The sequence below is a fragment of the Centruroides sculpturatus genome, unplaced genomic scaffold, assembly GCF_000671375.1.
Source record: "Centruroides sculpturatus isolate CEXI.00-Female unplaced genomic scaffold, Cexi_2.0 scaffold478, whole genome shotgun sequence".
Taxonomy (NCBI): domain Eukaryota; kingdom Metazoa; phylum Arthropoda; class Arachnida; order Scorpiones; family Buthidae; genus Centruroides; species Centruroides sculpturatus.
In genome coordinates this window covers 107,294-118,012 of record NW_019384994.1, presented here as the reverse complement: position 1 = coordinate 118,012, position 10,719 = coordinate 107,294, and the positions used below count along the sequence as shown (strand labels likewise).

At 28.5% G+C, this 10,719-nt stretch overlaps 1 protein-coding gene across 1 annotated transcript; it reads left to right on the top strand.

Annotated features, from left to right (window-relative positions):
• The first annotated feature begins 142 nt into the window (after positions 1–142).
• On the top strand, positions 143–10,486 carry LOC111633100 (hydroxyacyl-coenzyme A dehydrogenase, mitochondrial-like). Its single transcript, XM_023377631.1, has 6 exons — positions 143–384; positions 1,930–2,058; positions 7,253–7,410; positions 7,994–8,120; positions 8,196–8,285; positions 10,343–10,486. The coding sequence occupies exons 1-6, from the start codon at positions 265–267 to the stop codon at positions 10,469–10,471; spliced, it is 753 nt and encodes a 250-aa protein (XP_023233399.1). The 5' UTR covers positions 143–264; the 3' UTR covers positions 10,472–10,486.
• The last annotated feature ends 233 nt before the right edge of the window (positions 10,487–10,719 follow it).

The following is a 10,719-nucleotide window of genomic DNA, read 5'->3' as shown; positions in this document are numbered from 1 at the left end:
CCGAGCTATATTCTACAACGAAAGTGATACGTAACTTAAAATGTAATAATTCTTTCTAAAAGAAAATATTATAAATTATAATAATTTCATTTTAAAAATATTTTAAACGGAAAATTCATTAACGAATAAAATTCGACATTAAGAGGGCGCCCTACACGAGGTGGGTCGCAACTTCGGTCCAGCTGATGGTCAATGAACTTACGAACGTTTATTAGATTTATTTTGTTATTCTTCTAATTTAGAGATTTTAGTTTTATTCAAATTATGAATATGATTAGAGCAATAAGAGGATGCAGACATTTCTCTTCCTCTTCTAGAATCCAGGCAGCAATGAAGAATATTGTTGTAATTGGAGGAGGCTTGATGGGCTCTGGAATAGCCCAGGTAATACTTTTATTTGGTTTATTGAAATTGACCTTACATTTTACCTTTTCAGTTAATTCATTAAATTTTTATTTTTGTATATACATTATTTAAGAACATAATTTTGCACATACCTTGACCAAATTGGTTAATCTTTATCTATGTGCACCGTCATGGCCCCACTGTATGGCCATGACGACATAGGTAAAGATTGACCAACAAATTATATTGGTTTAAGATGGGTGGCCAATAGTTTTTGCCGGGCCGAATTGGAAAGAAAACTTTTTTCACAGGCCGAACCAGAGGTTGCCGTAGGAGGATTTTGAGGTGGTGCGAGATCTCATCCCATAGAGATTAAATTGTACATAGAGATTACAGATACATTTTTCACATTATCATGCATTATCAACATTCTATGCTGTACTTAAGAGATTTGTGATGGAGCGTTAACTCTAAATGCACAGTGAGTTGTTGACCTCTTTTTTTTGCGTCAGAATTTTTTATCGAGCTATTTGGACTTGAGTAGATAATATTGAAAGATTAATCGTGGCCACATAAATTCATTACACAGGCCATATATTGGCCATGCCTGGTTTAAGACTTGCACAGGATTTTGTCTTTTCTGGAAGTGGTAGAACCCTGTTATGGTTGTAAGTAGAGTGATCAGATGGCCATAAATGAAAAAGAACATTTTATTTTAATGTATGGCACATGAGAAGATGACGTAGTATGTATGTGCTACAATGCTAGTGGAAGTAATCACTAGCATTGTATCACATACGTACTACAATGCTAGATGTGGACGTATAGGGGTGAATGTGCGACAATGCTAGTGGAATTAACCACTAGCACTGTAGTTCATTTACCTTGTATGTCCACAGTAATATGGGGGAAAATAGGTTTTCATGTTCTAATTTGTCTCCTAATGGTTCTAGTACAAACAAAACCTGATATATTAAAGCCAAACGATTGCCGGATTAAATCAGGATATATTATTGCTATTATTAAATGTTATGCAGTTTGGCCTAGAGGTAGTGTTAGACACCCTCTCTTATTAAATTTAATAATTATAATTAATTAATATTTATTAAATAATTTAGAAGGTTTTGGAAGGAAAGAATTGGCCTGGAGTGGGACTTGAATCTGCAATTGTCACACATGCAGATATGGGTTCAAGTCCCATTCTGGGTCAGTTATTTTCATTATTTAATAAATATTTAATTATAATTATTAAATTTAATAAGAGGTGGCACCTAATATCTATCTTTAGGTTAAATTAGTATTTATTAATGGTAGCAGTAATATAGGTCAATTTAATCTGACAATTGTTTGGCTTTAATATTGATTCTTTAGAGAGAGTTATTCCCATATTATTAAATTTCACTTAAATTCTATATTTGATGTTTTTTTTTTTTGTTTATGAAATAAATATCTATGAATTTAGTGATTAGTATCAATTAATATAATACTTTTGAATATTTTATAACATTCTGGAATATTAATCATTACTTTTATTAATATTACGAATATAAATATTTACTTTTTTTATTTTTAATGTTTATATAGGTAGCAGCTCAAACAGGTCATGAAGTAATTTTAGTTGATGTAAGTGATGAAATTTTAAAGAAATCTGAAATTAATATGAAAAAAAGTCTGGAGAGAGTTGCAAAAAAGAAATTTGCTGATGATGCTCAGGTAATATATTTTTGAAGTGTAGTTAAGTTATAATCACATATATTATTCATATTGATAAGTTTTGATAATGGAAAGACTAAATAAGTATTATCTTATCATTAATGTGAGAATATATACTAATCTACAAAGAAAAGTTCAAAGTGTTATATTCTAATCAATAAAAGTCAACAAAATGCTATATTAGAATTAAAAATTATCATATATAGAAATAAACTCTGGTGTTTTCAAACAACCATCTTCAGAGGTTTGCTTAAAGTGAAAAAATAAAATTGCTATTAATTTTAACACTCTGACATTAAATTAATTTGAAATGTTACAATAATTTTTTTTTGTTTATCACAATGCCAGGCTGCAATTTTTAATCATATTCTTAATTTATTTAATTTAAAATATATATTCTTGATCTGAAATTAGTAGTGTCTTGTCCTTGTACATTATCCTTTTCTTTACAATAACACAATCATGCCAGTCATTTATATAACTCCATTCAGGGAAAACTTTTTGAGTTGAAATCACATGATTTCTGGTCTATCCTGAAAGTTCGTATATAGTTAATTGTGGCCTCTTGCCATAAGCTTTTCATATCTGGTCTTGATTTCCATCTATCTAACACTGTTCTTGAGATTAAAGACAGACAGACAGAACACATGAAAAATTACAAACCTTAGTTAATAGGCAATATTATGCAAAAATGTAAATGGAACATTATTATATTGATAGATTTGAGGTTATCATCAGGTTCTATAATAGATTTTGCAATAGCTACTTAGACTTTAATATATAAGACACACTTTTTTCAGATTTTAGTATCTCCTGAAAATTGTCTCTCTTAGATTTGACATAATGCATAATAATTAACAATCTCTAATGTTGCCTTGTATCTTATTTCTTCATTACTAATTCCATTACATCATTTTAATGGTTCTATTAGACCAATATTCATAATAGTAAATACTTCAGAGATCAACTTTGCTTAATCTCATCAGTCTGTTACAGTGACATCATACTATTAAAATCTCATGAAAAGTTGTGCTGTACTCTTCCAAATATTCTATTTCCAATGCTTCAAACAACAATGAGAATGATTGATGTAGGAATGTATGATCATAAAATCTCGTGTTGATTTAGAAGAGCCTAACATGGAAAGTGAAGATATTTTTTACTCTGATACCATGAAAGACAGTGTTATAGAACTTATTTTATTGTGCAATAAATACTGAACAAATGTGTGAATAGAACTGATTCTGTTGACATAAATTTATGTCATTGTCTAATTTTTTTTTTTAAATATCTATAGGTGAGGATGTACAGATTAAGGTATCTTAGGCTTGATGACATTTTATATTTGAGTAAATATGATATATAAATTTTATGTATTGTTTTTTTCCTATATTTAAGCTTTACAGATATACTGTATTTGTGATTCATCCTTGCCAATTATGCCTTTAAATCTTTTCATCAGTTTTACTGATGATCTCTTTCTGTTTGATTTCATTTATAAAATATAAACTATATAATAAAATATACAGTGGAACCTCGGTATACGACCTTAATCCGTTCCTGATGTTTGGACTTATACCGAATAGGACGTATACCGAACCAACCTTTTCCATAAGAAGTAATGTAAAAATGATTAATTTGTTCTCATGTAAAAAAAAAAAAGTGGCTGGCTTTAAACACCTCGCTTTCCTGGCTAGTTCCTGCTTGATTTTTCATGAGATCAGCATGTATCTTTTTAGCTTTCTCTCAAATAATTGCTTCTGATATGCTGTCGCCAGCACACTGTTTTTCTGTTATCCAAAGCAAAAGCAATTTCGCAACATGATCTAATGTGTTCGATCTCTGTTAAGAAATTGATTTAACCCCTTTTGCAACGTTAGCAAATTTAATAATGTCTTTATTTTTCATGATTGTCAATATTGTCGTTCTCGGAATATGGTATGCAACAGTTAAATCTCGAACATGCATGCTACCTTCATATTTCTCAACAATCTCTTTTTTCAGTTTCATTGTGATTCTAGTCATTTTTTTATTTTTCTGTTGCCTTTTTGCAATTCATGATTAATAAAAATGATAAAATTTTACTTACAAATTAAAATCAGTAGAAATTTAACAAAGTTATAAACCTTGGCACTGTGAACGTCTAGTCTGGTCTAATACACCGATAGTGCTACTTGTTCATAGATGGCATGTATAATTGAATTAAGTCGTATACTGAACAAAAGTCATATACCGAGCAAAATTTGTTTCGTCCAAACAGGATGTATTCCGAATTGGACGTATTCTAAAGCAGACGTATACTGAGGTACCACTGTATATACTGTATATGTGAGAAATTATATTTAAAAAATATATGTTGTAGCTGGATTGTTAATTTAGCCACACTACAAAAGTGCCTAGCCATTTGATTAAACTGCACCATTTTGTAATGAAGCTAAATAATGTACAGGTAACCCCCCCGTATAACACGGTACTTCTATAGCACGGATTCACTCTAACATGGTTCGAGAATTGGGAACATCCCCCATATAACACAGTGGTTTTATAACATGGGTTCGCTCTAACATGGTTCGAGAATTGGGTAAAACCCTTGTACAACATGAAATGTAATAAAGGGTGCGTTCTTTTATACTTTTGCGTAACTCTGCGTGAGTATTCTAGTTGTTTACGTGGCTACTTTGAATGCTCTTTCAACAATAATTCATTTAATGGTTAAAATTTACAATTGGGACACTTCTTTTGCCTCTAAAAGTTCATTTTAGAATTAGATTCCTTCATCACGATACTATCGATAGTTTGGGCGCCGCCATCTTTCTGTCATCATTGTTCCTAAATGCCTACAAACAGCAATGCACTCCCATTGCAGAGCGACCGCTATTAATGAACACACCCAAAAACTGTTACCGGTTGATGATGCTCATGCTGAGATCATCATATAGGATGAATAATCCTCTGGTAAAATATTTACTTAAATAATAAATAAGTATTTTACCTATGAAAAAAATGAATAATAAATCCGATTTAAATAAGGATTTAACAGCACGTTTTTTAATGTTTAGAACCTAACTCCCCTTTTTGCACTAGTTCTTTGTTTCGTATAACACGGCAATTTTTTGGAACGTAACTCCCGTGTTATACGGGGGTTACCTGTACAGCCACTTTACAAAGAGGCTAAACCAAATTCTGCCGGACTGAATGACATGTCATGTTTTATAATATGGCTGGCCAAACGAGTGACTGCTTTACAATACAATGTTAGATAAATTGCCAGATTGTCATATTTACTTCTGATTTTAACCACTTGAGTGCTAAGGAACATTGCCAGATTTGACTGCCAAAATGGGCTATGCTTGTTTTACTTTGGCCCATTGCCTACTTTTTGGGCTACATAAATTATTTCATTGTTTTGTTTCATCTAGAACAGCAATACCTATCTCTATTTGTGTAACCTTTAGATGTAATTTTTACTTTCTTGGCTGTTATATGTAAGAGGGAAAGCATGGCGAATGATAAAAAATGCCCCCCAAGATTTTTACACTTTTGAACTCAGGACACCTTGAAATGTCAAAATGCAAAAAAATTTGGGGAAAATTTCTGTATGTATGGATACTAGAGTATGTGTGTCTGTGTGTATGTGGGGCACAATTTTGTTTACCCTCTTTGAAGCTTAATAACTTCTGTGCTTTTTGTTGAAAATTTCCGAAATTTTGTAGGGAAGTTTGTTTATCAGGAGGGATTGATGCTACTAAATTTTGATGATTAAGGGTCAAGGTGATGTGGAGATAATGGGGGTTGTGTGTATCTCCAGTAGGTTGGACTTAATGATGATTTTACTCATTATTATAATTTACATTTTCTTTATAAAACCCATCTCTACCCTCAAAATTAAGCTTTTTATTTTTTTATAATACTGTAGTTAAAAGTAGAAAAAGTTTTTAATAAAATATAATAATAGATGTTGCCACCAAAATTTTAAATGTTACCAGGAAAGTTGAGCAACTTGTTGCAGGTTTATTTTTTATGCAAAAGCAAGCATAATATACAAATTGAAAGAGAAAAAGTTAAATGGTCACAGAGAAGATGGTTGACGATCCTGCTAAAATACTTTCCCTATTAGATATTGAAAAAAGTATTTTTCTTAATGTACCAAAAATATTATGGGAAAAACTGTTTTGATTTCAGAAAGAGTTTACAAGAGAGGGATTAAATCCAGAGTAATTAGAAATTGATTTTGTCATTATGAATTACAAGTGTCGTTGAATGATTATAATGATGAAATATCAATATATTTGTGAGAAGCCATGACTAACCAATCATTATTTGGTGGTCAAGGAATTCAAAAATGCTCATGCAAACCTGGGAAAAATCAATGTCAGACTAATAGATGCACATCTTTTAAAAAGAAAGTTCTCTATAGATCTAAATGTCATCCTAGTTTATCTTGCATTAATAAATAATACATTTATTTGATATATTTAATATTATTTTGTAACTATTGAAGAAATTTAACAGTTTTAAAGTGTTTTCTCATTTTTATAATGTAATTTTTCACTGTTTAGTATGTCAAACTACTTTTCTTTATTTATGTTGCGATTTTACAAAAGTTATTTGTAATTATAATAAAATACAGTGCCTAAACGTTAAGAATACTTAATGTTTTTAAAGATTTTAAATGACCAATGAACAGTTAAGTCAATTAGTTATAAATAATCATATAATTTTCTAAAATCGGGAAGTAATTCAAATACAATACTCTTTTTATAATTTTCAAGTTTATAAATAAATAATTTTGATTTTACAATATATGTTTTTATACTTCCTAAAATTTTTGTGTCTAACTTTAGTGAATAATTTACATTTTAGTAAAGAGGCTGAGATTGTCATTACTTCACAATACAGCTAAACATAGCCAGCTGCATTGTAAAATGCAATGTCACGACAATATGGCTGATCATTTGTTAGCTTTATTACAAAATGGCACTGTTTGATCAAAGAGCTAGATGCTTTGTAAAGCATCTAAATCAACAATCCCTCTATAACATATATATATATACATAATAATTGTTTTTTTAAATGCAATTTCTCATATTTTTGTATCTAAATTATACATATATAATGTATGCATGAACTTTAATTGATCTTAAACATTTAGAATCTTCAATTTAAATTTTATATTATTTAACTTAATATTCAGGCAGGCCAGAAATTTGTAACAGATACATTGAAGCATTTGAAAACCATGACAAATCCTAACGAAGCAGTAAAAACGGCAGATCTTGTAATTGAAGCAATTATTGAGAATTTAGATATTAAGCAAAAATTATTTGAAGGCTTGGATATAAATGCTCCACAGTAAGTATCATAATTAATTATAAAGTTAAAATAATTAAAATATTAATTACAGATATTTGAAAAATGTATTTATAATGTATTATTTTTTCCATACATATTGTCAAATTCTTAATATTGTAATTAATATTTTTTATTTTCTGTTATTTTGTCTATAATATTCAATTTGCACAATTTAATTTACAAAATATTTGTAGCTAAGCTAAACATTATTCTGTATAAGCAGGGTGATTTTTTAAATTATGCTTATTTAATATTTTTAGTATAATAATTTTCAAACATTTTTTATTAAAAAGAAATTTTAAAACTGAATGACGTTACACATAAATGTGCGTTGAATTTCAAGATAATATTCTATTATAAATTATATCATTAGCTGATTAGTTTTTAGAATTAATACATTATTTCTTATTATTTGTTATATCAATACTTTTATAGGTCATTAAATTATTAAATATTGTTAAATTTAACATTCATTATGATAGGGTTTGGAAAATGAATAGTTCATTTGTAAACAAATTTATTTAATAGAAACTATTATTTAGTTAGCTAATTCAATTGATATTATGAATGATTGATTAAATAGATCTACTATTTTTGCTTCAAATACTTCTTCGCTTCCAATTGGAGAAATTGCTAAAGCTACTCAGAGAAAAGATCGGTTTGGTGGATTACACTTTTTTAATCCTGTACCTGTTATGAAATTGTTAGAGGTAAAAGTAAAATATCTAGATGAGTTTTATTTTATAGGAATTTAATTATAAAATATGCAAAATTTTAATTTTTAGGTTGTAAGAATTCCAGAAACAAGTGATGAAACTTATAACAAAATGATGGAATTCGGTAAAAATATGGGAAAAGTAACAGTTTCTTGCAAGGTTTGTTTGTTACTTTTGTGTAATCATAATTATTACTATGATAAATTTAAATCAGTAGAACAAAATTGATTGTAACAATTTCACATTTTGAGATAAAATAAAATTTTTTCTTTCTTTTTTCTTTTTTTTTGTATTATGTGTAAACATATATATTTTAGTACATATTTCAATGGGTTTTGTTTATTGTTTGTTGTATTGGAGTGGCAATTACTGTCTTAGGCAACATTTCCTGTAAATAATAAATTCAAAATGCCAGGAAAAAGTTTGGAATCATGACATAAAAGAACACTTTCTCTTATGTTTAATTCCAAATACAATGAAAAAAGCTATTAAATATTAACCAAAATTATTTATAGTATAAACTTCATCACAGCAATTCTGTTTTATTAACATTTAAGCAGTATAAGCAAAATTTAACCAAGTGAGCAAAAAGTATGGAATTAATAGATCTCTGGGTAAAATGTAAGAAATCACAAAAGATTAACATAAATGATAATGTAATACCAAAAATGTCATTTATTTGTGCAAATTAAACACTCCAGTAATTGTGATCATAATTCCAATTTAAAAAATTCTTGTCTTTTAAAATTGACTATGCTATTTAGAATTTCAATAACTAAAATTACACAAAATATTCAAAAATATCTAATCAAGAACTTATCTTAGTTTCTTAACTTCACAATATCTTAAAACAATTCAGATTCATCCCAAAGTTTTACAATCTACAATTCAAGGAAAGTAAGCCTTGATAAGAGAGATTTTATTGTGGACCTGTCAAAAGTTTACATTTTAAACTTCCTACAGCTTTATTTTGGAGTTTGAATACAATGTAAAAATAACTAAATTTAAATTGTTTAGAGATTCAATTAAATTCAGCTATTGGATTTGGTTTAAAGAAATTAGTCTAAATTAGAGTCTTGACATTTAGAATCAAGTATTAAATAGCAATTAATTTCTTATTAAATAAAATTAACACATTTAAAAGTTAATAAAAATGCTGCAAAACATACTGACTGAGAAAAGATTCTCAAATATGTTTTGCAGCATTTCAGTTGAGACTAAGCTGTGAAGAAATATGTCTATTGGGTGCATGTAGTTCCCTGTTATGTTGTTAAATTGCCAGTTTTGTCACTATCACACAACAAAAAATACACAATGTGTCCATAACCAAACATTCCACTACTGGATGTATCAAGTAGTGGAATGGAATTTGTTGCAACAAGTTTGTGACAGCATTTTATCTTTTGAAAATTAATCATTAGTAAGAGCTACATTTAAATCAGTAGAAGTTTTCTGGGTAGGGTAATCTTCAAAATGCCATTGCCAAAATATTATTGCCTGAGTAGAAATACAGGATGAGTCTGTATCTAATATTGTCACATATTGTGCAAAGAAAAATCATTTGTAGGTATTTACAAACAAAAAAGAAATATTAGTTGACACAAATGACAATTTTCCATGCTGCCGCCACCAATATTTGTAGTTTCTTCATCTTTTATTTAGTGTCAGCAATCTTTTTATTTAATCTCTCTTTGGTTAATATTAAAATATCGTATTATTACAATATATAGCTTATGATTAAGTGTAAAGTTGATATTAGGTATTCAAAAACAAAAATTTTAAATTTTTATATTGTCAAATAAGTGTCACTCTTTTGATTCTCAAGTCATTTTGTAATTAAGTAAAGAATGAGTTTTAAATTTTTTACAAAATTTGTGTGATATTTGAATTTTCTTTGGCCTTTGCCTGAAGATGAATGCCACTATCTGGTCATGTATCATCCTGTTCCCTGATTGGAAATTTTTTTTTTTTTTTAAATTACTTTTGATACTGACAGAATGGTTGCTTCAAAAGTTGGACAATAGACCAGGCCAAGTGACAATGTATAAATTCATTCTCTATAGCCTCCATTCCTAAGAAATGATTGTAAATCAAAAAGTGGCCAGATGTGGAACAGTCTCCCCTATAAATACTAAAAAATTAGTATATAAATATTATAACACAAGTATTAATGAATTAATTATAAATTTTACTTATTTCAAATATTCTTTATTTAGGATACTCCAGGTTTTATTGTGAATCGTCTTTTGATTCCTTACATGTTGGAAGCAATCAGGATGTTAGAAAGAGGTATTAAATTTATTCATGCTAACATTATTAAAATTGAAAAAAATTGTTATCCATAAAACTGTTATTGAAGTCTTTTGATGATTTTGATCTTTGCAAGAATGCATTTTACTACAGATTTTGAATATAAATAATGATGTACTGTATTTATTATAATACCAGTACTGAGATGAAAATTAATATTAGATTTTGTGGTGATCTAAAAGCATTTCTACATACCTTATATTGTTTATGAATGCAAATATAAACATTGATTAACCCAACTTTAGATTGCCACCAAATAATTGCCAGATTATATTGGGCTATA